At 56.0% G+C, this 26,968-nt stretch overlaps 1 protein-coding gene across 2 annotated transcripts in view; it reads left to right on the top strand.

Annotated features, from left to right (window-relative positions):
* Positions 1–630: 630 nt before the first annotated feature.
* The window catches only part of SORCS2 (sortilin related VPS10 domain containing receptor 2), a 495,160-nt gene continuing 468,822 nt past the window's right edge, over positions 631–26,968 (top strand). The window contains exon 1 of one of the 2 annotated variants that reach the window (XM_024993671.2): positions 631–1,152. In XM_024993671.2, coding sequence (XP_024849439.1) covers positions 679–1,152 — 474 coding nt within the window. In that variant the 5' untranslated portion in view covers positions 631–678. The remainder of the gene's footprint in view (positions 1,153–26,968) is intronic. The other variant, XM_024993672.2, reaches the window with a different exon arrangement.

The following is a 26,968-nucleotide window of genomic DNA, read 5'->3' on the forward strand; positions in this document are numbered from 1 at the left end:
TTTTCGAAGTACCTCCCCCTCCCCAACTTCTAACGGTCTCCTCCTCATCCTCAAGGTGCTGGGTTCGGTTTCGACCCACTGCTACTCCTTCAGAGGCCCCTGTAAGAGACCACCTTTTTACTTATGATTTGGCTTCATCCTGTCTCCCTGGGGTGATTTCGTCCATGATCGCATCCACTTGGGGGTGGTCTGTCTCCCGACAGCAGACTCTCAGCTGATGAACCAGGCACCTGGCTGTGTTCACTCGGTTATCCCCAGGGCCTGGCACTTGGCTCTTCCAGAGTAGGTGCTCAGTAAATACAGGAAGAAAGGGGCAGAGGAAGGGCGGAGGGAAGGAGGCGGGGAGGAGGAGGAAAGGAGCAAGCCTTGAGGACAGAGGTCTGTGGCCTGCGGCCCTGGAGGGTGGGGGCGCGCCCCAGGACCTCCGCCGGCCGGGTTGCTGAGCGTCTGGCGCTCGCCCGGGCGGGCGCGGGGCTGGCCGGCAGGTGGCGGTGCGCCCTCGGCTGCGCGGTGGCCGCGGCGGAGCGCCGAGTCCCCTCCTCCCGCCGGCGCCCTCCCCTCGCCGGCTCCTTTCTCTGCGCTCTCGCTCGCGCTCCCCAGCGCCCTCCGCTCTCCCGGCCGCGGTCTCTCTCGCCCGCGCCGCCCCGCCGCCGGCCCCGCCGCCGCCCCTCGGCGACCATGGCGCTCCGGGGATCCCCGCGCGCCCCGAAGGGCCCCGGCCCCACCGCCCGAGCCCCGAGCCCGGGGGCGCCGCCGCCGCCGCCGCCGCCGCGCTCGCGGCCGCTCCTGCTGCTGCTGCTGTTGCTGGCCGCTTGCGGGGCGGCAGGGCGCTCCCTGGAGCCCGGGCGCCTGGGTCCCCGCGCCCGGCTGACCCGGGCGCCGCCGAACCCGCCTGCGGGGCGCGCGCTGCCCGGCGGTGGCGAGGATCGGCAGGCGCGCGACGAGGAGCCCGGTACCCCGGGTCCCGGTCAGGCTCCGGGTCCCGGCGAGGACGGCGCCCCCGCCGCGGGCCAGGGGCGCTGGGCGCGGGCAGCGCCGATGGCCGGAGCGGCTTCGCGGGCGCAAGTCTCGCTCATCAGCACGTCGTTCGTGCTCAAGGGGGACGCGACGCACAATCAGGCGATGGTGCACTGGACGGGCGAGAACAGCAGTGTAAGTGACCTCCGCGCGCCCCCCGCGAGCCCTGACCCGGACACCTCGGAGCCTCCACTTATGGACGGCCCCGCAGTCACCCCGCTATTCTCGGAGACCTGGGGACGGGAGTTACCCTGGCGGCGCCCCTGCGGGCCCTGGGCCACTTGGGAAGAGGTCTCCAGATACGTGAGCACCCTGCCTTACCTCGGGGACATTTCCACTGATTTCCAGGACCCTGAGCCGTCTCGGGGGCACCCCCACTGGCCTCCGGACCGCAGGTTGGGGGTGTCTCTGGAGGTTTCGGGACCCCGGCCACCTTGGGGCGCCCCCAGGCCTTTTAAGATCACTCCCAACTCGGTGTTGCACCTCTATCGCCTTCATGCTCTGCCGGGTCCGCCCAGCGCTGCTTTGGGATTCTCTCTCCACCCTGGTCTACCCGGTACCCGCTCTTGGCACCTCCACGGGCTCCAGGACCTCCGCGGTCAGCCCGGCGTCCGGTTCTGGGGCAGCCCCTCTCCCGGTCCGGAGGACCCGCCGCCGGACGCACCTGGATGTGCGGGGATCTGCTAACCCGGGGAGTTGGGCTCCGCGCCGCGCTTCGGGCCAGCTTCCTGCACTCCCCGCCCTCCCCCACCTTCGCCGCTACTTTGGCCTCGTTCCAGCTGGAAGTTGGACACCCTTGCCCAGCAAAGACACTTCTGTTAGGGTCCTCTGGCGCCTCCTTCCACCAGCCCTGCGGGTCCTACCCGCTCCTCCTTTGGGTGGTGTGTCAGGGGTATGGGGCTAACCCTCACCTTCTTCCCCTGGGTGGGGTTGGGGCCGGGGAAGCACAGCCAGCAGCTGTGTGTGTGGGAGTGGCTGGTTGTGGGGAGAGGAGATGGGAACCCCTCCTCACTCCCTTGCATCCATGTCGGCTCATTGTCCAGGGGCTGCCCCCAACCCTTCTCCTTGACCACTGCTCCCCAAACTTCTGGAGAGACGGCATAGGGCCAGGCCCTGCGTCCATCAGTCCATCAGGAGTGGAGGGGTGGGGGTCCAGGCGCTCCTCGAGGCAGGGCAGGAGTGTAGCCTGGGCTGGGTGGTACTGTTACTCAGCTCCTCTGTCTAGCCCTGCGTGCTGGGCGCCCTGGGGTGGAGGAGGGATGGGGTGGAGTGAGCCTACTGGTGCAGGGGCAGCGCTGGATGAGCCTGCTTGGTCCAGAGCTCAGTGCCCTGCTAGCCAGTCGTATCTGACCCTTTGCGATCACGTGGACTGTAGCCCACCAGGCTCCTCCATCCATGGGATTCTCCAGGCAAGAATGCTTGAGTAGGTTGCCATTTCCTCCTCCAGGGGATCTTCCTGGCCTAGGGATCAAACCTGAATCTCCTGCATTGCAGACGGTTTCATTACCATCTGAGCCACCAGGGAAGTGCCTGGAGGTCCAAACCCGCACCGTCTGGAGAGAGGGGTCAGACCCCAGATGTGCAGCTGGGCCCTGCCCTTCCCTCATTCCCGTTTCACTACTAAACCTTGTCCTGTGTACCCTAAGCTGTACCTTTGGGACTGCAGGGTAAAACCTGGACACCAGTAACTCAAGGGAACAAATAAATATTGACTGTTAAGTCAATCCTGTGGAGCCAGAACATTCAAACCAAGCCTCCCTCCTCCCCGCCACCCCTGCCCCAGGTTCATCCAGCAGCTAATTCATTTTAGCTTCGTGGGGAGTGGCCAGTGGGGGTGAAAGAAGTTAGGGAGAGACACAGAGTGTTGGAGACCAGCCTCCCAGATGGGACAAGCACCTTCAGGACTCACTGAGAGCTAGCCTGCCAACCCCCCTTGAGTGCAGGGTTTCCTTGGAGAGACGAGGGGGCAGGGCCTGGCAGAGGAGCCCACCTGGCTTTGCTCCTTGGGGACAGTGGCTGAGTTGAGTGGGTCCCTTATGACTATTTCCTGGCTGCTGGCAGGTGAATGCCTGCAAGGGGGAGGTTGGGTGTGGGAAGTGGGAGGGGGGTGCTGGTTTCTCTTTAGTGGGTCGCAGGAAGTCCAAATCTGGAGAGGAGCTTTGAGAGATGCCTTGCTCCCCTGGAGCTAGGAAAGCGGGGGCGGGCAGGGGTGACTGTGCGGAGCCCGGCGTGGCCTGGCACTTAGCAAGACACTCAGGAGGCGGAAGCCCAAGTACTCACGGCTGTTAGCGTCTGTGGGTGAGAAGGTGGGCAGAGCAGCCTGGAGACGCTGACCAGGCCTTTGGCTCAAGCACCTCCCACTCCGCTTGTCAACACCGCCTACTCCCCCCACCCCCGGCTCACCCATTCTCTGGAATGGGAGACTGGAGTCCTCTCTGGAAAAGCACATCATTCTTTGGCTTTGGCAGCAGGTGATGCCTGAGTTTCGCTTGCCTGGGGAAAACTCAAGAGGAGTGAAAGCTGTAACCAAGCGCTGAGAAAAGCCATCCCCCCCGCCCAGTCTCTGGTTTCTTAGTACTCCGCGCATGCGTTACGTTATTTTCTCCGCACTCAGAAATGCGCTCCAAGCCCCTCTGGCAGCCACAGGGCCAAGGATTTTAGCCAGGATTTTGCACTTGGATCACCTCCGCTCCTCTGCTTGAAAGCCCCATCTTTGAAAGCGGCAACAGGAAAGAAACTGACTTGAGGCTGATTTGCTGAGCAGAGTCTTTTCAAAATTTCATTTCACTTCGTTTGCGCAGGTATCCGGCCCCAAGGAGCTAGGCCTGTCCAGGTGCTTCACGTGAGCAGAGAAAGTGTTTGCTTCACTGTGTCCGGTGTTTTTCCAAGTTAATAGAAAAAGCATTTGCTGAGAGGGGTAGCTGCTCAAAACGGCATTTTAGAGCATCTGCAGAAAGGAATGGCGAATCACAGGATGTGAGCTGGCTCCAGGACAGGTCCCGTGGCTGTAGCGCTGAGAACATATGTGCTTTTTCCTTCCAAAGGCTTGGTTTCTTCCCGCTCCCATGGAGATGCAGAAGGGGACTTGCTTGGAAGTTCAGACACTGCCTTTCTGTCTGCCGTTTAGCCATAGAAATGAATTGTTAGGTGTGAAATGAATGTTTCATTGCAACCAACCGGTGTTACCTTTGATGCTTCCAGACGGGGTGGTGCACAGAGGCTCCAGGTTGTGAGTCTCGCTAGCTACCCTCAGAGGCAGAGGGGTGATTTAGAGGCAAATATGACAAGAATGAAGGCTTCCCAGGTGGCTGAGACAGTCAAGAATCCACCTGCAATGCAGGAGACCCGGGTTACATCCCTGGGTGGGGAAGGTCTCCTGGGGAAGGTGAATGGCAACCTACTCCAGTATTCTTGCCTGGAGAATTCCATGGGCAGAGGCGAGAGCCTGGAGAACTAAAACCCATGGGGTTGCAAAGAGTCGGACACGACTGAGCAACTAACACACACACACACACAGGACAATGCGACAGGATGCAGGTCTCTGGTTCCAGGCTCAGGGTTTGATGCTACCCCAGTGGGACGGCGCTGTGCCCTGTCCCGATTTTCCCGCTTCTGGGAAATCCCACAGTTATATCCTGAAGCGCAGCTCATCTGCACGCCTTTCTTTAGGGCAGTGGGACTGTACCTTGGATACGTTAATGGACTGGAATGTGAGCTTCCTGCAGCCAGGCCGTTTGTTTGGCTTTGTTACTGCTGGGCCACGGATTGGCCCACCCTGCCCGCTCCCTTTTCTGCCTCTGCTCTGTGTCCTGTTTGCAGGGTTGGGTTGGAGACGTCTAGGGGAGCAGAGATAATTCAGCCCTGACTATCCCTGCTCTCTACCGGGGGATCTTCGGGAACCTAACATTTGTGCATGTTTTATACCCAGAGACACAGAGCTCCAAATCAGAGTGTGGAGCTTCTGAAGGTGTGAAATGGGTCACAGCTGGCACACCTGTCAGAGGTCAGGTTCCTTCAGGGCAGTTGTGTCAGCCTCCCAGGGCCGCCACAACAGAGAGCCAGACCGGATGGCTCAAAAAGCAGGGCTTTGCCCAGGGTTTTGGAGGCTGGTCATCCAAGGGCTTCCCTTGTGGCTCAGCTGGTAAAGAACCTGCAATGCGGGAGACCTGGGTTCAATCCCTGGGTTGGGAAAATCCACCGGAGAAGGGAATGGCTACCCACTCCAGTATACTGGCCTGGAGAAATCCTTGGACTGTATAGTCCATGGGGTTGCAAAGGGTTGGACAAGACTGAGCAACTTTCACTTTCACTTTCATCTGAGATCAAGGGGGCAGCAGGGTTGGTAGCTCCCAAGGCCTCTCCCTCTGGCTTGTCAATGGCCGTCTTTGTGTTGTTGTTCAGTCGATCAGTCGTGTCCGACTCTTTGCGACCCCATGGACTGCAGCACGCCAGGCTTCCCTGTCCATCACCAACTCCCGGAGCTTGCTCAAACTCATGTCCATTGAGTCGGTGATGCCATCCAACTGTCTCATCCTCTATTGTCCCCTTCTCCTCCCGCCTTCAATCTTTCCCCGCATCAGAGTCTTTTCCAATGGCTCTTCGCATCAGGTGGCCAAAGTATTGGAGCTTCAGCTTCAGTCCTTCCAGTGTTGATTTCCTTTAGGACTGGCCATCTTTGTGTCTGCGTCCTAATCTCTTCCTACAAGGACACCAGTCATATGGAATCAGGGCCCACTCCGGTGGCCTCATTTTAAGTTGTGCTAGTCACCCAGTTGTGTCTAACTCTTTGTGACCCCACAGACTGTAGCCCATCAGGCTCCTCTGTCCATGGGATTCTCCAGGCAAGAGTACTGGAGTGGGTTGCCATTCCCTTCTTCAGGGGATCTTCCTGAACCAGGAATTGAACCTGGGTCTCCTGCGTTGCAGGTAGATTCTTTACCATCTGAGCCACTAAGGAAGCCCCATTTTACCTTAATCCCCTCTTTAAAGACCTTATCTCCAAATATAGTCACATCCTGAGGTCCTGGTGGTTAGGAGTTAAACATATGATTTGTGGGGGGGGGGGGCACACTTTAATTCATAACAGCTGGAAAGGGGCTTCATTTACTTTTGTGTCCCTTGAGCTTCACGCAGCGGGGCTCAGAGTAGTCCTGTGGGGAAAGAAGGGATGGACATGCACAGTTAAGATATGGGGGCTGAGCACCATCTTCCCCAGTGGGGAAATCAGGGAAGACTGCCTGAAGAGTCGCTATCAGGGTGAACTTATAGGTTGAGTGGGGGGGGGCACATGGGGGACAGAGAGGGGCATCCTGGGGGAGGGGCTACTTGAGCAAGATCTGGGGGGAGGGGATGTGAAGGCGTGCTATGCACCCTCTAAGGAGACAGTGAGTGCATTGTGCATGAAGAGAAACCAGAGGAAAGAAGTTTGAAAACAAAAAACTGGTTGAAGTCAGCTCTGAATGGGCCCCAAACATGAGGCCCCAGGGCCCACTGTGGTAGCGTGGGTTATGGGTGCTTGCCTGGGTTCGCACCGGCCCTGCCCCTTTCTGGCTCTGCGGTTTGGGTTGGATGGACTGAGCTCCCGAGGCCTCGGTGTCTTAGATCTGGGGGAAGTGATGGCTCGAACATCTGTCTGCAGTGCCGGATCGTCTGTGTAAAGTGCTCCGACAGGGTGCGGCCTGAAGCAGGGGCTCGGGAAGTGGCCGCGGGGGCTGGGCTGAGTTTCAGCCACCACCCTGGAGGCAGTGTGCAGGGTGGGCTCAGGGAGGAGGCTGCTATGGTGCTGAGACGTGGCCCAGGCCCTGGAGGGGACAGAGGGAGGGGAGAGTGGATCTCAGAGCAGGCTCCGATGAGGATGGACAGGGCGTGGCTGCCCGCCTCAGCTCCCGCTTCCCTATCCCCGCTGCAGGCTTCTGTCTTTCCTGGAGCGGCACTGGCCTCCTGGCTCATGGCCAGCCTTCAACGTCCAGAGGACCATAAGGGCCTTCATGGAAAGCCCTTCAGGTTCTTGAATGAATCCGGTGACAAAGCTGATTTGTAGCCTGGCATCTGATGGCGGGGTCTTTGTGGTGACAGCTGTGCTCCACTCCTGTGGGCGGGCTTTGTGGCTCCAGGGCCTTCCATTTAAGTCTACAGAATCTTCCGTGAGATATTTTGGAATTCCAGGCCACCAGAGTGCCGGCCTGCAGCATTGTGGGGTGGGGACTGGACTGGAGAGAGAGGTTTAGTTCACGGTGGCTGAGCTGTGGCTGGTCTCTGCTTGGCCGGTGGGCATCTTCCCAGATGCAGGGCTGCTTCTCTGTCTCGCAGCCTTCACCAAGGGCAGCCAGCGGCCACCTAGACACAGACAGAAGCAGACAGAGGTCGAGGGATGCGGTGACCAGCACTGAGCGGCCGTCACATTTGCTGTCAGGAAGCCAGCTGTGCCAGCCTGGGCCTGGCGGCTGGACGACAAATGATGAGAGTGAGGGCAGCCGGCGCTGTGAGGCAGGCGGTGGTCGGTGGACGCATACGCTGGGCGGGCTGGGTCTGGGAGAGTCTTGGCAGGCAAGCTGGCAGTGTTGCAGTCGGGGGTGGGGGGTGCCTGTCTTGGGCGCAGGACCACCTGGGGTCTTTGGCATTCTTCTGTGCCTGGAGAACTCATTCGAAGTTTGAGAGTCCCAGGTGAGAAGAGACCTCGCGTTAGCCTTCAAAGCAGCTGCTTTCTAAGAGGGTCTGTTAGGACTCAGAGAATGAACTTATGGTTGCGGGTGGGGGGCGGATGGCGTGGGGAGGGTGGAGGGAGGAGATAGCGAGGGAGTTGGGGATCGACGTGTTTGCATGGCTCTATTAAAGGTGGATAACCAACAGGGGCCTACTGTGCAGCACAGGGAGCTCTGCTCAATGTGATGTGGCCGCCTGAACGGGAGGGCAGTTTGGGGGAGAATGGATACGTGTGTGTATGAGACTGAGTCATTCTTCTGTGCCTTTGCAACTGTCACAGCATGTGAATCGGCTAGATTCCAATATAAAATAAGAAGTTAAAAAGAAGAGGCTCTGTTAGGTGCTGGGGTGCAGTGGTGAGCAAAACCAATCACAACTCCTGTCCTGGTGGGTCACTGGGACTGGACAGGAATTTATTGCAGAATTCTGGTGCCCTAAGGATCTGTGCTGGGGAGGTCACCGAGGACTTCCTGGAGGAGGTGATGCTCGAGCAGCTCTGAAGGGTGGGGAGAGTCACCGTCACCGGGCCTAGGAGGAGGTTGGGAGGGTGAGAGGGTGCAGGCCGATGGCGAGGTACGGAGTCCTGGAAAAGTCTGGTGCACCAGGCGGAGAAAGAACAGGTCTGTCAATCAGGAAGCTTGGCTCAAAGGCACAAAAACAGCTCTGTTAATAAGGTTCCTGGACACATTGCACAAATCTACTTTTACTTTAATGAAGTGGCTATTTAATTTGTAGTTGCATGAGGGTTCCTGAGAGTGTTTTAAGGAGATCATAAATTAGCTTCTTTCTTCTGCACGCCCCTTCAGATTAGAAGGCAATCCAGCGCTTGGTAGGCCTCCTTTAGAGTTACAGTTGTTTCAACATTTGGTTTTAGCATAATTGGTCAGAGGTAAGCTCAGCCCCCCGAGGATGACACTGGGGAGTGTGGGGCTGGAGCCGTGAGATCATGCGCTGGCAACACGCCAGGCACCCCCACGTGATCCCCCAGTTTAGGAGGACCCGGAGTGGGAGCTTGTAAACTGCCTTCTGTTTGGGGCGGGGGGAGCTTCCCCATTTTTCTTTTTTCAGCATCCAAAGAGTGAGTTATTTACAGATGCTTCCCAGTGGCCTGTTTCGCCCTCGCCCTACTAATTCCTGAGTTGGCACGGGTGCTTTATGGAGTGCGGGGCAATGCTGGTAAGCCTTGAAGCCAGCCGCTTCTGCAGCCCTGTTCCTGGCCAGCCTGTGCCCAGGTTTGGAAGCTCAGGGAGCAGGGGGAGCCCTGCCTGTTGTCGTGGTCACGGTGAGGTCTCCGTCCCTGGGGTCTGGAAGGTGAAGCCCATGTTGGGGGTTCTATCCCCAGCCTGCTCTTGCTGTGGGAATCCTTGGAAAGCCTCATCCTCGGTGTGAGCGTGGATGCGGGGGACAGAAGCGCCATGAAAACACGCACCCATGGGTCTTCCAGGAGTGCCCAGTGGATGGCGGGCAGGCGAATGCCCTGCACCGCCTCACATGGGCTCCCGCGGTGCGACCACCCCTAACCCGCACTCCGTGGGTTGTAAAACACAGACCTGTTCAGCCTGTTCCCAGCCCCCTGGGAGCTGGCAATGACGGATGGACAGCCCTCGGAGGGTAGCAGGAAAACCCTTCCTGCTGCAGCTCCGGGATTCCAGGACACACAGCATTGTATCACCTGTATCCCAATTAAGCTCTGTTTGTTGTTTTAAACATTTAATGGGAATCCTGGAATGGGAGCTGTCACTGCAGAACCGGAAAAAAATAAAAGAGAGAGAGAATGAAAACTCCACTGTTCTTTTGAGGTGGAAAAGGTGCTTCTTAATTTTGCATCTCTGCAGCAGTCAGTTACTGCATTCGTCCAGAAAATTATGATCATTTAATTAATTTCTTTTCACACCAGCGCGAAGATCTTAAAATAACAGCACCCTCCTTTCTTCATGATTTTCTTGCAAAAGCTGATCATTCCCTTCAATGCCGAGCTCACGTTGACTCCAACAGGGCACATCTCTTGCACGACGCCATGTCCTGATGCTCGGAGATAAATTAAGTTCAAATTAAAGGGAGAAAAGAGCCAGGCTGCATGTGGCTGCTTCTATTCCAATGACTTTTAATTCAGAAAGGGTTCTTTATGAGTGTCTGTGCCGTGTGTATTTCTGAGAGATACCATCTCCCGGGCCTTAGCGGGAGAGGCGGCATGTAGGATGGCCTCCATACTTCTGCTTCAGAGGCAATTCTATCTTAGAATAACAATTTCTCGTCATTTACATATTGCTTCTGATTAGTAATCATGAAGTTAATAATCACAGCCCCCTTTTATGTGCCCATGGCTGTGCCAAGCGCATCACAAGCATCATCTCATTTACTTCTGCAAACAGTCCTAAGACATGGATACAACTGTTGCACTCATTTTACAAAGGAAAGTGAGGTTCGCAGCATCCCGGGGACTTGCCCAAAGTCACAGAGCTGATACAGGCCCGAGATGTGATGCCACTCTTCACTCTTGAGCCTGAGCGCTCCTTTTTAGGGCAAAAAAATTTTTTACGCTTTTTTCTTCTTTATTGTTTCTCAGCGGTGGTTCAGTTCAGTTCACTCGCTCAGTCGTGTCTGACTCTTTGAGACTCCATGGACTGCAGCACGCCAGGCCTCCCTATCCCTCACCAACTCCCAGAGTTTACTCAAACTCATGTCCATCGAGTCTGTGATGCCATCCAACCATCTCATCCTCTGTCGTTTCCTTCTCCTCCTGCCTTCAATCTTTCCCAGCATCAGGGTCTTTCCAGTGAGTCAGCTCTTCACAATCAGGTGGCCAGAGTATTGGAGCTTCAACTTCAGCATCAGTCCTTCCAATGAATATTCAAGACTGATTTCCTTTAGGATGGGCTGGTTGGATCTCCTTGTAGTCCAAGGGACTCTTCAAGAGTCTTCTTCAACAGCAGAGTTCAAAAGCATCAATTCTTCAGTGCTCAGCTTTCTTTATGGTACAACTCTCACATCCGTACATGACTGTTGGAAAAACCATAGTTTTGACTAGATGGACCTTTGTTGGCAGTGGTGGTAAATTACAGATAACTTAGAATTTACCCTCCAAACCATTTTTAAGTGGACATTCAGTGGCATGAAGTCCATTCACATGGTTGTGAACCCATCACCACCGTCATCTCCAGAACTTTGTCATCTTCCCAAACTGAAACTCCGTCCCCAAGAAACATGAACCCCCATCCGTTCCCACCTCCCGCTTTCTCTGGAAACCAGCATTCTGCTTCTGTCTGTGACTCTATTTCTTCTAAGGACCTTGTATAAGCGGAGGCATGCATTGTTTATCCTCTTTGTATCTGGCCTATTTCACTTGGTGTGCTGTCCTGAAGGGTCACGCATGCTGTAGCATGCTTTAGAGTGTCCTCCTTTTTCGAGGCTGAATCATAGTCCACCGCATGGACGGACCACACTTGCTTACCTGTTCATCCATCCATGGACACTGGGCTGCTCCCACCTCTGGGCTATCGTGAACAATGCTGCTATGGACACAGGGGTATAAAGGCTACTGAAACTCCCGTTTTCACCACTTCTGGGAATGAATCTAGAAGTGGGATTGCAGGGTCATATGGTAATTCTGTGTTAGTTTTTGGGTTGGGCCTGTGGCCTGACACAGCAGACGTCACTCCTGTGTCTGCCTTGAGCTTTGCCCACCTGTCAGCTGCAAGGCTGCAATCCCTAAAGAAACCCGCGGCCCTGTGGTTTTGGAGGGGGAACTGTCACAGTGCTCAGGGCCACCCCACACCTGGGAATCACACGGTAGGGAGATGTGCAGTGCTGCTGCTTCTGCTTTCCTCCGATAACCCCCATTCTGCCCTTTGAGACCCGAGGGGAGGGGGCTGTTACCTGGAGCCCAGAAGATCCAGATCTGTCTCCTGGGAAAGTCAGGAGTAGGCTGACTGGCCAGGGGCGGGGGTGGGAGGTGGGTGGTCCAGAGGGGCGTGGCCTGGAGCTGCTGCCTCCCTAAGGTTCAGATCAGATCAGATTGTGTCCGACTCTTTGCGACCCCATGAATTGCAGCACGCCAGGCCTCCCTGTCCATCACCAACTCCCGTAGTTCACTGAGACTCACATCCATCGAGTCAGTGATGCCATCCAGCCATCTCATCCTCTGTCGTCCCCTCCTCCTCCTGCCCCCAATCCCTCCCAGCATCAGTCTTTTCCAATGAGTCAACTCTTCCGCATGAGGTGGCCAAAGTCCTGTAGTTAGGTTACCCTTTTGTATTTCAAGTTCAAGTGAGCCTCACTTCCTCCCTTTCCCCCTTAGGCCCTTTCCCCTATCGACTACCTCACTGACTAGCTAAGTAATTCAATTTTCACTCTGTAAAAATAAAATAATAAAAAAACTTACGTTTTTCTCAATTTATTCCCATCGGTACTACTTAACCCCATCCAACTTGATGTTCTGATTTATCACTTGACCGTAGAGGGGTTTTAGGGTTTTTATTCATCCCTGAAGCCGTTCTTCATCTGTGATTGGAGGTAGCTGCTGGGCTGACCAAGGGTGCACACGCAGGGGCTTCCCAGCTCCGAGGACCACCCCTTCATCCTGGCACATGGGTCCTCAGCTCTTGGTGTGTCACAGCCTCCCCCATGGAACTTTCTCAGAATGTGGGTTTTATAACCAGCGCAACAATAAAATAGAGAGGACCGAAAGGAAATAAGTTCTATGGTCACAAAGTCACCAACGTATTAAAACTAACTTCCTTTAGTCACACATAGACGAGAGTTAGCAGCAAGTGTGATAACTCCTACAGCTTTGACGTTGTGATGAGCGTTAATGATACTTCGTGGTCAGCGGCACCTGTCTCCACGCCCTGGGAAGCACCTGTGGTTGGTGACAAAGTCCCGGGTGCCAGTGACACCCTTGTGACTTGTTGCCTGCTTCATGCAGGGAGAAGTGCCCAGCCGCAGCTGGAGTCGATGAACATAAAGAGGTCACTGCCGGGACTTCCCTGGCAGGTCCAGTGGCTAAAACTCCTCACGACCAGGGCAGGGGGCCTGGGTTCAATTCCTGGTCGGGGAACTAGATCCCCCATGCCGCAACTAAGACCTGCTTCAGCCAATCAAATAAATAAATACTGAAAATAATATTAAGAGGTCATTATTTTTCCATCCCTGTTCATGAGTCCCTGGATCCTGTGATCCTGGAACTGGCGGTGGGGGAAATCACAGGTGAATCACAGGTGAGTAGAAGTGTAGTAAATGCCAGGCATGGGCTTCCCTTGTAGCTCAGTCGGTAAAGAATCTGCCTGCAGTGCAGGAGACCCGGGTTCGATCTCTGGGTTGGGAAGATTCCCTGGGAGAAGGAAATGGCAACCCACTCCAGTATCCTTGCCTGGAAAATCTAATGGAGGGAGGAGCCTGGTGGGCTGCAGTCCATGGGGTCGCAAAGAGTCGGACACAACAGCGACTAACACTTACTTAGGGCGTGGCTGGTGGGAAAGAGAAAGGACAGACTGACCCCATGGAAATTATTCTGCCCCCCACCTCCGACCCCAGCTCCTGGTCCTAATGTCCTGTGTCCCCCAGGCCCCAGCCCTTTCCTTGGTCCTCACCAGCCCCCCAGGGTGTGGACTCCAGGAGGGCAGGGCTTCGGTTTGTCTGTTCTCTGCTGTCCCCCAGCGCCTGGTACTTAGCAGATGCTCAGTAAATGTTTGGCACCTTGAGGAGGCTAGGAGGAGCTCGCTGGTCCCCGGCCCGGGTCCTCCCCTGCTGATTGTCTGGGCATGACCGCACGGCTGGTGGGTGATGGACCCGGCCTCCCTGTCCAGCTGCCTGCCCCTCACGAGACCTCTGAAGCTCTGCAAGGCCTTAGTTGATCTCCGCCTGTGTGCAGCGAGGGTCCTGAGCCTTCCCGGTGGAGATGAGCTCTTTTGAGGGGGCAGATGGAGAGACCGGAAGAGGCAGAAGGAGAGGATCCAGAACCTTCGATTGGCAGCAGTGGCCACGCAGCCAGGTCATGGCGCCTCTGCCCTCTGGCTGGGGTGGGTCAGCTGAGAGCCAGGGCACTCAGCAAGGAGACAGCGGCAGTCCCCCAGTTCAGTTGGGGCTTTTAAATGGCTTCTCTGGGTCTGAGTGTCGTACATTCACGTAGAACAGAACCCAGCACCCGGGAGATGGTTGGCTCAGCTTTTCAACAAAAATAAATGACTTAAGGGGACAGACTTTAAACACGGAGGAGTTTCCTGGAGGGGCGGCATGCAGGATTTGGAAGGTCGACCCGGTGGGTATCTTTCAACATGTGTTTTCGCGGGGTCACTTGTTCATTCGTCCATCGTGGGCTAAATGTTTCCTCCAGGCCAAGCTCACAAGTGGAAAAATCACTTTGCCAACAAAGGTCCATCTAGTCAAGGCTATGATTTTTCCAGTCGTCGTGGATGGATGTGAGAGTTGTACTATAAAGAAAGCTGAGCACCAAAGAATTGATGCTTTTGAACTGTGGTGTTGGAGAAGACTCTTGAGAGTCCCTTGGACTGCAAGGAGATCCAACCACTCCATCCTAAAGGAGATCAGTCCTGGATGTTCATTGGAAGGACTGATGCTGAAACTGAAACTCCAATACTTTGGCCACTTGATGTGAAGAGCCGACTCATTTGAAAAGACCCTGATGCTGGGAAAGACTGAGGGCAGGAGGAGAAGGGGACAACAGAGGATGAGATGGCTGGATGGCGTCACCGACTCAATGGACATGAGTTTGAGTGAACTCCAGGAGTTGGTGATGGACAGGGAGGCCTGGCATGCTGCAGCCCATGGGGAAGCAAAGAGTCAGACACGACTGAGTGACTGAACTGAACTGAAGCTCACGAGGATAACCAGGTTCTGATGTCAGCCCTGGGGAGGGAGGGAACCCCTGAAAATTTACCTACGTCTTTTCTTCCAAGTTGCATCAGCAGGTCATCTTTTAAAAGGTTGAGAAGGTGTGGCCTCTGGAGGCTGTGGCTATGTGCTCCCACCCTCCCCTTACACCAGCACCCCTGGGGGGTTGAGGCGGTGCTTGGAGCACACCCCAGCATCTGGCCAGGGCTGTGCTAATGTGCCGGCGTCCACAGGGAGTTTGATGTGGTCCCATTTTTGTCCCATTTCCTGAGGGGCTTGCTGAAACAAAGCAAAGTCCAGCAACGTCGGCTCCAAGAGCCCACTTTTAAAGGGAGTATTTCTCCTTGACATCTGGTTTCTGGTAAATTTCCTGATATGAATTATGGCCTGAAATGCTCACCTCCTAAGGTCCAATCAGACTTTCTTTTTATCTCACCAAACAGAGGCCCAGCAGCCACGGGGAAACCTGAAATCCGTGGCCTTCTGGGGAGGGGGGTCTAGTGGGAGCGGTGCTTTGGGACACGCTTTTCCAGCGTCCCTCCCCCCCGCACTGCCGGCCCCAGGGAGGGGAGTTGGGCCTGTGGTCACCACTGCCCTCCTGACACGGAGGAGCCAGCCAGACGGGCCCTGGACGCTGGGGTGACCCGCCTCACGCTGCCTGGCCAGCAACCCCACCTCGCCCTTCCGGGATGTGCAGGTCTGGCTGACTTTGCTGCTGGCCACCTTGACCTCTGACCTGGGAGAAGCGTGGGGGTGGGGGGACTGTCCACGCGGCACGTGAGGGCAGGAAGCGGACCGCCCTCTGTTCCCCGGGGCTCGTGAGAGTCCTGCTTTCAGGAGTGTTTCCAAGCGGCACTGCCCACTGGAGTGATGGGGAATTATCGCCGGGAGTGGGGGTGTCTGGGTGGGATGGGATGGGAGGTGGGGCTGTAGCCCAGGTGCCAGTCGCATGATGGGGTCCCAGCCCTGCCTGTCCTGAGGCACTGCATGCAGGGCCTGGGCCCCCCAGTAGTGAAGGATGCGAGACTGTGAGTCTGTCCCCTCTCCGCCTCGGTTGGGGCCCTGCCAGGCCCCAGGGCTGGGCTTACCTCTCTGCCTGTCTCAGGGTCCCCGGGGTCCTGGGGAGGGCGGGGGGTATGACATCTCTAGTCCCTTAGATGAGCTGGTGGCCGAGCCTGGGTCTGGGTGTCCTCAGCATGGGAAGGGGCTCGCAGAGCTGCGTGTCTCCCCCGCCCTGGCTTGGAAGGGGCGGAGCCTGGAGGGTGGCCCCATTTGCCGCCTGGCTCCCCTCTTATCCTAGGAAGGGGGTCCGAGGACCCACCGCCACTTATGGACCTACAACGTGAGAGGCCTTTTGGGGAAGGAGGAGGGGGTGGTGGGCAGCCAGCTGCCAGCACCTTGATGCCCACCAGGCTCTTCCCGAAGCTCCTGCTATCCTCAGAAGGTGCTGACATTTATAGCAGAGCTGAGTCGGGGCCACAGACTCACCGTACAAGACATCTCATGGGTCTGCCTTGCTTTCCTAAGTCAGTAGATTCTGACTTTCGGTCTTAACCCTCCTGAAGGGAACGCGGCTTCCCCCAGCACCTCCCCGTCTGGAGAAACCTGAGAGGGCTTCCCAGAGGTGGTGGCGGGGTGAAGGATGGTGGGGGCAGGGATGGAGGGCATCCAGGTGGTGGCAACAGCAGGGCTGTGGTGTGGTGAGTTTGGGAATTGAGGGTGGGCTGGGAGAAGGGAGAACCAGGAGGGAGAGTCCCCGGGAGGAGCCAGGCGGTGACACTGGACAGTTGCCGCCCTAACGTTTGTCACGGGGCCTTTTGAAGGGTGTGGATCGTCCGCCTGAAATTCCACCAAGTGCATGCATGCCCCCAGCTCATTAAGAGGGAAGTGGGTGTGACGCTGGGCGGGTAGCTAAGAGTCTGTCCGCTAATCCTTAGTCCCTTTTATTCTTCTCCACCTGGAAGAAAATGCAATGGCCATGTTCCATAGTAGTGCAGGTCTATGAAGAGCGGCATCTGGTGTCCGTCTGCCTAATTCTGTCAAGAACGTGCCCAGCCGGATGTGTGCGCAAATCTCTTCTGAGCCCTGCGTCCCCGTGGTTGCCCTGGCAGGCTTCCTGTCCACCCCGCTACCCCCGCAAGCCCGTGTAGGGGGAGGAATTCATGCAGGGAGGAAGACAAGGGGCAGAGTGCAGGGGGCCCAGGATGAGGGCTGGCTCCCATCCCTTGGCGCTCCGGGGTCTGCCTCTCCTCCTAGCCTCGAACAGACAGTGCTGGTCACACCCCGTGTCCCCACCTGGTGTGTCTGGGCCGACTGGTGAGATCTTCCTGGTTGGGCCGACAGTTACTGGAGGGTGGGGTTGTGTGTTTTCGCTTCCTGCTGTTCCCAGGGCTCCTGTAACTCTTTGTGCAGAAGTGGGTGTGTTAAGCAAGATTCTTGGTCACAAGTCACAGAAACCCAACCCCAGCTTGCCTGAGCGAAGAAAGGGACTTGTCAGCTCCTAGGTCCTAAACGTCGAGGGTGCTGGCTTCAGGCGTGGCTGGCTCCAGGGGCCCCAGGTGTGGCCTCTCAGCCTCTGTCCCCCAGCCTCTGTCTCTGGGCTCTGTGTCCTTGTGTGTTGGCCCCCTTCTCCGACAGCCCATCCGATCACAGCTCCCTGAGCACCCGAGGCTGAAGAACGCTGCCTCCCACCAGTGCTTCCCAACAGAAGTCCAGACGGAGACCTGCTGGCCGGCACGTGGAACACGTCACCCCGAACCCATCATCTTGGCCAGTTCAGCTCAGTTTAGTCACTCAGTCGTGTCTGATTCTTTGCGACCCCATGGACTGCAGCACGCCAGGCTTCCCTGTCCATCACCAACTCCTGGAGCTTGCTCAAACTCATGTGCATCGAGTCAGTGATGCCATCCAACCATCTTATCCTCTGTCATCCCCTTCTCCTCCCACCTTCAATCTTTCCCAGCATCAGGGGCTTTTCTAATGAGCCAGATCTTCCCATCCGATGGCCAAAGTATTGGGGTTTCAGCTTCAGCAGGGGTGCTTCCAGTGAATATTCAGGATGGAAATGCTGATTGCCAGGTGAAGTGCTGATTGCCAGACCAGGGCGCTGACCCTGGACAGACACCTCCGCCCTTCCCCCCAAACCTGCAGAAGAGACTGGACGCGTAGTTCTGGGCGGGACCCTGCAGAGGGTTCTGTGGTGAGTGACGGAGTCCGGCTGCAAGCAGCCCGGAGCCTCTGCCAGCATTTCCCTGACCGCTCATCCTCCCATGCTGGGAGAACTCCCGTGGCCGTCCATAACACCCCCCCGCCCCCTCCCTGGGGCCCTGCACTTCCAGACGGGTCAGTTATGGGCTACGTGATTTCCGCATGGTCAAGGCTAGCACTGCCCCTCACTTCTGCTGTTGACAGCGTGCTGAGTGGTGAGGCCCCTCAGCCTGTCTGCAGGGTCCCCCCCGGATCTGCGGGAGTCACGCCCCCATGCACCAAGCTCAGAGTAGAGGAGGGTCCTGCCTGGGTGGCCCTCCCTGCCTCTCACTGGCGTGGCGGCTCCTTTGAGGTGGCCTGGGCTGTCTGTTGGTCATCACACATGCAGGGGGCCACGGGCACTTTGTGAGGACTGGCTGGGGTGAAGTGCAGGGGGGCAGCTGATGTCACCCCAGTAGGAGTGGGAGTTTCCTGGGACACCCGAGGCTTTGCGCCCTGGACGTGGACCATCCCAGTTAGGGCTGGAGGCGGCCCTCTTGGGTCGTGTCACGGGGGGAAGATAGGGCTGGGACGGTGTGGTCACCCGAGCCTGGAGCCGGGGGTGGGGTCCGTGTTCCCCCTCATTCTGCCCCCGTTTTGCCAAAATCTCAACCTGAAGAAGCCCAGAGCCCCTGAGTTAAACCAGGGAAGACGGTGTTGTCAGGCATCTTAAAGCCTCTTGGCCTTGTGTTCCAGATGAGAAAACTGAGGTGCTGGGAAGTCCAGTGGTTTGAACAGAGTCCAGAGCTGCGGGTGGGAGAGCAGGTCTAGACCAGGCCTGCAGGATCCCAGGCCTGGGCCCTTTCCAGACGGTGCCCCAGAGGGCGGGGGTGGGGGAGCCCCAGGAGAGCCCACCCTGGCTGAGTCTCCAGGGCTTGGGGCCATTGCAGCAACCTTCCTGGGCTTTTATTTCACGTCTCTCCCCTGAGCTACAGAGCTCCCCGCGGGGAGTGAGTTGTGGGCAGTGCTGAGATTCCTTCTGCCAGGAAGTCGGCTACGAATCTTTGTTTTGGTGTCTTTGCCTCCAGTCTCCAGCCCGGGGTGTCTGACAGGAGTCGTAGGAGAAGGTGAATCACAGATGGGTCTTGTCTTTGAGAAGGAAGCCAGCCTGCGCTCACGGCTTCTTCTGCCAAAAGGACAGCTGTTGGGTGGGAAGGCTCCGGGGGGACAGAATCATTCAGCAGACGCCACGTGGGCACCTACTCTGCGCAGGCTGGCTGCCCAGGAGGAGTCCAGGGTGGACTCAGAGGTCTCAGCATCTCCAGGGTGCTCGGAGGTCACTGAGTCCCAGCTGGGGATATTGCCCGGGACGGGAGGCTCACCCCCTCCCTGAGACAGCACATTCCAGGGTGTCTGGTCTCGCTGAGAGCAGCTGAGGTCAGCACCGAGTCAAGGGTGCCTGAGAAGGTGATGCTAACGAAAGCAGGGCGTGTCATCCGGATGGACCTGAAGGGGGCCTGTCTTGGCTGGTTGGGTTTCCAGGCTGTGAATCTGTCCAACTCAGGAACTTCACGAAGAGCAGGGTGGGGACTTCCCAGGCAATCCAGTGGCTAAGACTCTGTGCTCCTAATGCAGGGGGCCCCGGATTCGATCCCTGGTCAGGGAGCTAGATCCCATGTGCTGAAACTAAGACCTAGCACCTCCAAATAAATAAATTTTTTTTTTTAAAGAGTAAAGTAGGGTGATCCCCAGCACTGCTGAATGACCCCAGTTTTGCTTCCACGTGATGGCATGCATTAGCCGAAGTTGAGACCAGGTCCCCTTGTCTCTGTGAATGGTGAGCGCTGGCCCCAAGTGGAAGCCCAGCCCTGGACTGGTCCACCTGGGGCCAGCAGTGCTGGGCAGAGGGGTGGGGCTGCAGCCGTTCTCTGGCTGCAGACCGTGTCTACGTGCTCTGGTTCCTTCCTGGCTGCTGTAACAAACGACAGAACCTCGGTGGCTGAGAACAGCACGGATGTATTTTCTTACGGTTCTGGAGGTCAGAAGTCCAGAGTCGTTCTCTCCGGGCTGGAGTCCAGGTGTGGGCAGAGCTGGTTTCTCCTGGGCCTCCCCCCACCCTCCCCCTGCTGGGAGAATCTGCTCCCTGCCTCCTGCAGCTTCTGGAGGCGCCCGCATTCCTTGGCTTGTGGCCCTTCTTTGCATGACCGCGATCGCTGGGCTGTCGTCACTTCTCGGTCTCCTCACTGACTCCGCCCCACAGTCCTCAGCTCCGGGCCCCTGGATCCCGAGCTCTGCCTCCATGCCCATGTTCCCTTGCCCTGTGTCAAACCTCTCTCTGCCTCCCTCTTTCGAGGACCCGTGTGCGTATGCTGGGCCCACCTGGACAATTCAGGACCATGTCCCCGTCTCAAGATCCCTCATCACAGCTGCAGGGTCCCTCATGAGGTCATGCAGGCGGCGGCTCTGGGCATTACGATGTGGGCATCTTTGGGGACTGGCGTCAGCTAGCCACCCGCCTCTTCTTTTGCCAGCCTCGCCCCGGCTTTACACTGAGGCTGCCATGGACTGTCTTCTGGCCGCTCCTCCACTTTGGTCTTGGTCTCTGTGCCTCTGACCCCCTCTGTCTGGTCTGGAACCTTCCAGCCTGGGCTCCTGACCACTGGCCTCCTCTGCTTTGCCCCCACCATCGCCCATACTGGAGACCATAACGTTCTGCCCTTGGTCATCTCCCTGGGACACTGGGGTCCCCGCTTAGGGCCCGAGGACCCTGTGGCCTTACAGGTGCCAGAGCCCTTGGGCATAGCTGGTCTCAGTGAATGTGGAAGGACCAGGTGAGTAGGGGTGTCTGTAGTGAGTTGAAGATAAATGAAAGCCGTTTTTAAAGTGCATTTAACCGACGTGCGTGGCACTTGGCCTTTTGTGTCCATCCTTCGGTCTGTTCAACCTGCTTGGTGGTCCACAGAACAGACAGCTCCTGTCCTGAGCCTGAGCCTGCGTGCTTTTACTGAAGACGAACGTTTTTAAGTCTCTTGGAGGAAAAATTTGGCCAACTTGTTTTGGCCGTGGCGTGTGGCTTGCAGGATCTTAGTTCCCTAACCAGGGAACCGGTGCCCTTGGCAGTGAAAGCTTGGAGTCCTAACCACTGGATGGCCAGGGAAGTCCTATGGGCAACTCTGAATAACAAATCGCAAATATTGAACTTTTATGAATGGAAGGCAGATCCCCCGGGGTGGGTGGAAGGGAGAAACGCCCACAGCCCGTGACTTCCCTCAGGTCACTCATTTAGTTTTGTGAGTGAGGGCGTATGCGACAGGGCTTCCCAGGTGGCACCATGATAAAGAACCCGCCTGCCAATGCAGGAGATGCAAGAGACACAGGCTTGATCCCTGGGTCGGGAAGATCCCCTGGAGGAGGGCATGGCAACCCACTCCAGTACTCTTGCCTGGAGAATCCCGTGGACAGAGGAGCCTGGCGGGCTACAGTCCACAGGGTCGCAAAGAGTCGGACACGACTGAGCGACTGAGCACGCACGCACTTGTGTGTGACAATGGTGCACACGTGGATGAAACGAGGAAACAGCCAGTGGCTTGAATGAGCAGGAAAGGAAGCCTTGAGGGGGTGACTGGTGAGCAACTTCCCCTGGGAGGCTGGGGTCTTGAATAGAGGCTCGGGTTTTAGGATGGTGATGGTTGAGAGGTCTAGGGGAAGGCTGAGAGCCCTGGAGAGGGGACCTAAGCCAGGCCGGGGTCACATCGCCCGTGGGGAATAAGGTCCCAGGCCTGTGCCTCCTGCTGATTAGCTGTGACCTAGGATGGACCATCGCACGCGTGATGTGGGACTCTCCCCACAGACCAGAGGATGGCCAAGGTGGGCTGAGCCGCTGGACCGGCCAGGAGTCAGGGGCCAGCCCCCTGCAGAAGCAGAAGTTCACCTCTGGAGGGTTGTGAGCCATCTGACTTGGCTGAAGTAGAAGATTGGGTTAAACAGCGGGAGAAACCCAAACAAGGAGATTCTTGTTCCTAATTGCACTTGGCCGGCTCACCTCCCATTCGGCTGGGTGTCACCTCCTATTTGCGCTGCGTAAATGGATTCTAATAGCTTTCTTCTCCTCCATCACTCAAAGAATGGCCTTGGTAGCCAAAAAGGAAATTAGTTTCAGGTTAAAGCCTATTTTTGCCCTGGGGAAGACCAAACTGTTAATTACCTAGAAATCACATGAAAATTTTTAGCCCCCCAAAGTTTTTTTCTTGGGTTCAACTTTTTGTAGATATTCATTATAGATATTGGCTTCAGCCCACTGAAATAATTCCTCTCTCAAGAGATTAAAGACATTTAAAACGCTCTGCCTTGTTAAACACAGTACATATTCTTTTTCTCTATTTCTGCTCAGCATATGGGGTGGAAATAGGAGACTGGGGAATTTAAAAATGACTTGATACCTTTTCTGTATTTAACTCGTGGTGGATTCCATACTCCGTGTGTGTTTTCGCTGAAGCTGGTGGGAATTGATGGCAAAGGTCTAGAAGGCCACCCTTTAATGTTGTGTTGACGGATCCTGGTGGGACTGTCGTGGCTCGTTTCTAATACGTATCCATCCAGCCGTGTTCACATGCAGAGGACCGCCCTGGGGCTTCCCAGCACTCTTGACGTAAAATCCAGACTTCTTGCCTGGCCGCCACTCGCCCTGCCCTCTGCCCTCTGCAGAGCTGTGTTCTTCCAGCTTCTGGACGTGTCAGACCTTCCCCACCTTATTGCCCGAGTCCCCGTGATTCCCTCTGCCTGGAATGTATCTCACTTTGAGGATCTTCGCAGCAAAGACTTCCCATCAGTCTCCTCAAACTCGTATTTCTAGTCTCCACCTGTTTCTTTAATTACACCAGGCAACCTGTATCTGGTTTATCTTTTTGTCTGCCTGTCTATTTGTTTCTCTGTCTCCATCAGAAATCGTCATTTCCTGACTGCAGAGATGGTTTTAGACTTTGGGGCCACGCTGAGGTTGCGATGATGCGTGGGACAGCTGGGTGCTGAAGCCCTGCAGGTCTGGGGGTCTCTAACTTGCCTTTACAGTATCTGCAGCCCCGGCAGCTCCCTCAGGGAGCCTGGTTTATTGGGTCTGGGCAGAGGCCTGGCACCTGGATGATTCTAACCTGCAGCTGTCCTGAGTTGGGAGTTTGAAGGAAAAGCAGGAGACCCCGCAGGGCAGATGGGAGCCTAACCACCCCTCGGGGGCCACCACGAAGCCTCAGAGTCATGCCTCCCTGTCCGTGTGAAAATCGAGGAGTGTTTGGCTCACTCGGTGGAAGAAGCCGATTTGTGGAATGGATTTGAGTACTAGTTCCATGAAAAGCATTCGCAGCATTTAAACAGTAGCCAGTGTTGGCCACCCGGCCCAGATGGCTTAGTGTCCCCGGGGCTGGGCTGAGGCTGCAGATTGCGAGCCTGGCTTTGTCATCAAGCCCCGGCTTGGCTGCAGGCCTGATGTGGGGAGGCTGCCCTGGAGTGAGGAGGCCAGCTCCAGGTTACTTTCCCAGCTCCTGAAGCAGAGACCGAGGCTCGGGGATGACAGGGCACAGGGCCACGCTCCTGCTCCGTGGTACGCATCGGTGTTGGCGTGACCTCCCACTGCAGGGGGTGCAGCGTTGGGACAGGTTTAACTCTGCACCCTAAGTTAAAGCTGGTGCATAGTAGGCCCTCAGGGAATAATTGGAGTATAGAGATACACGGATGGGGGAGAGGCAGAAGGAGAGGTAAGGGCTGGTTTTCCTAATTCCTGGGCTTCCCTGGTGGTTCAGACGGTAAAGTATCTGCCTGCATTTTGGGAGACCTGGGTTCAATCCCTGGGTCGGGAAGATCCCCTGGAGAAGGAAATAGCAACCCAATCCAGTACTCTTGCCTGGAAAATTCCATGGATGGAGTAGCCTGGTAGGCTACCGTCCATGGGATGGCAAACAGTTGGACACGACTGAGCAACTTCACTGGTTCACTGGTTCAAACCCTAGAGGGGCCGTGGGTGGGTCCCAGGCAGGCCAAGATGTTGGTGCCCCCTTCAAACAGATTTTCTGAAGATATCCACTCAGTGTTCACTTCGGTGAGGGTGGGATCGATTCAAGCAAGGGCCGGGGCTGCTGCCTGACTCGGGGGAGATGCCCTATGCCAGCGGTCCCCAACCTTTTTGGCACCAGGGACAGATTTCGTGGTAGACAGTTTTTCCACGGACCAGGGGTTGAGGAATGGTTTCAGGATGATTCGAGCACATTCCCATTTATTGTGCACTTTATTTCTATCATTATTGCGTCAGCTCCGCCTCTGATCACCAGGCATTAGATCCCGGGGGTTGGAGACGCCTGCCCTGCGCTGGGTCCAGCACTTGGGGTGGTGTCCCTGGGCTGGTGCTCGGAGGCAGCTGTTTTCAGTCCCCCTCCAGGCGCTCGCTGGGCCCTGCGCAGTGGGAAGGAGTTCAGGGGTGAGCTTATGTGAAGCTTCAAGAAATGATTTCAGCAGCGCTCACATTTAGTTTGTTTCGATGTTGCTATAGGAAGTAAATGATTAATTAAGCAGCACCCACACAGCTTCTTAAAAAAGGAATGATTTTCCCAAACAAAGCAATGCTCCACTGATTTGTCAGAGAGAGGGAAGAAGGCTTTAATAAGCAGGATGCTGTTTAATAAATCATAATTACTTACGTGGGCAAATGCGCCAGCTCACGGAGGCGCCCAATTAAACATCTAATCACATTGACTTTCTCCTTCGTGCTGGCGTGCCAACTGCCCACCCCTAGGGTTGACCAGATGTCCCTGGGTTCTGATGGGCAAATAGTATCACCTTCTTTCTTTTCTGTTTTTCTCTGGGTTGCTGAAGTGATGTCCTTGAAGACTTCTTTCCAAACTGGTGTACATCAGACTCCCCTGGGGGGAACTTGTGATAAAGGCACATCACTTAGATGTCCCGACTGGGAGTGGGCCAGGAGGGCCCAGCACCTGCACTTCCGTGAGCTCTCTCCCAGGTTGTCTGCTGCACTCCTCTATGGCGAACCCTCTCGCAGGCAGTGTGACCTGCGGAATCAGAGAATTGGTCGTGACTTCCGGTGTGGCCGGGGTTTACCTTCAAGCGTCCTTCCAGTTTGAGACGTGTGAGTGGGCGAATTGAATCCAGGATGAGTGAGAATCACTGCTTCCCTGAGGGGTGTGACCCGTCAAGGTGGACTTGTGTCAGGGGGATCTGTGGTTTGGCGAAACTCGCCTGCACCTGCTGTGCGCCAGGCCCATGTGGGCAGGTGTGAGGCAGAGAAAGAAAACACAGTAGACCTGGCCCTCCAGCCGCCCTGAGTCCAGTGGGCAGACGGACGGTAAACACTGACCAAGATTGCTGGGGTGGGATCGGGGCAGGCTTCCTGGAAGAGGATGCACTTTACTGAGATGCAGGGAATTAAATTACTTTAGGCCATTTGCACTGAGTATCCTGGGAGTGTCCAGCCCTGTGCTAGGTGATTAGAGGCTCACTCATGACCAAGTCAGACAAGTCCCTGCCTTCATGGAGCTTGTATTGTAGCAGGGGGAAGGACACAGAACCAGAAACTAGTGAAGTAGGTTCCGTTGGTGGTAAATGCCATGGGGAAGATCCAACTGATAATGATCTGCAGGGGGCAGGGCGGTCACAGATGGCTTAGGAGCCTGCAGGCAGAGGGTCTGAGCTGGGAATGGGCTTGGCAGGCTTGAGGAAGGGCGGCTCCTCATGACTCAGCAGTCTCATCCCTTAAATATGTGTACATGTATGTGTTCAGCTGCTTTTTTTGATTTCTTTTGAACTGTGGTTGGAGCAGACTCCTGAGAGTCCCTCGGACGGCAAGGAGATCCAACCAGTCCATCCTAAAGGAGATCAGTCCTGAATATTCGTTGGAAGGACTGATGCTGAAGTTGAAGCTCCAATACTTTGGCCACCTGATGCAAAGAGCTGACTCATTGAAAAAGACCCTGATGCTGGGAAAGATTGAAGGCAGGAGGAGAAGGGGATGACAGAGGAGGAGATGGTTGGATGGCATCACTGACTTGATGGACATGAGTGTGAGCAAACTCTGGGAGATGGTGATGGACAGGGAAGCCTGGTGTGATGCAGTCCATGACTTGCGAAGAGTCAGACATGACTGAACTGAACTGAATAATCAAGAGAAGTAAACACCTGTGTCTGCAAAGAAACATGTATGATATTCACTGCATCATTATTCACAGTAGCCCGAAGTGGAAGCAACCCAGATGTCCACCCGTGCATGATAGGTAAGCAGTGCCCTGTATCCATGCCAGGCTTTCCCTGGCAGCTCAGCAGCAAAGAATCTGCCCGCAGTGCAGAAGATGCAGGTTCAATCCCTGGGTCAGGAGGATCCCCTGGAGAAGGAAATGGCAACCCAATGCAGTATTCTCGTCTGGGAAATCCCACAGACAGAGGAACCTTGTGAAGCTGTAGGCCACGAGGTCGCAAAGCGTAGGATGTGACTTGGCAACTACGCATGAGCAAGCCCACACAGTGGACTATTATTTGGCCGTTAAAAAGAAAAGGAAGTGCTGATACACCCTGCGAAGTGGATGAACTTTGGAAACATGATGCTGAGCGAAGAAAGCCAGACACAGAAGAACACATATTGTGCGGCCCCGTTTGTGTGAGATGTCTAGAACGGGCCAATCCGTAGAGACAGAAAGAAGGAACGTGGTTGCCAGGGGTCAGGGAGAGGGGATGGAGGCATGGAGGGATGGGGAGTTGGGCGTGAAAGGTACGGGGTTTCCTTTCCAGATGATGAAAATATTCTAAACCAATATGGCGATGTTTGTGCAAGTCTGTGAATGCACCAAGATTCATTGACGTGTACCCTTGAAACAGACGTATCGTACGGTGTGTGAATTTTATCTCAGCAAAGTTGTTATAAAAAGGAGGTGGTGCTGCTGGAGCAGAGGGATGGGGGCCAGGGGTTGTGCTTAGGCAGAGGGACAGGCAGGGGTGGGAAAGGGCACAGTGGGCAGTGGCTGTAGGGAGCTGGAGGGTCAGGAAACAACTGGTAAGGCTCTGGATGGCAGAGCTGGATGTGGAAGTGCACAGGTGGGTGCGGCCAGGCACAGCAGGTCTGGGCATCCCTGAGGGCGCTCACGGACCAGCAGGCCTGAATGGATTTCTTGCAGGGGGACCAGATGGTGGCTGGGAAACAATTCCTCTCCTTGCACCGCTCTGC

This window comes from Bos taurus, chromosome 6 (assembly GCF_002263795.3).
Source record: "Bos taurus isolate L1 Dominette 01449 registration number 42190680 breed Hereford chromosome 6, ARS-UCD2.0, whole genome shotgun sequence".
NCBI lineage: Eukaryota > Metazoa > Chordata > Mammalia > Artiodactyla > Bovidae > Bos > Bos taurus.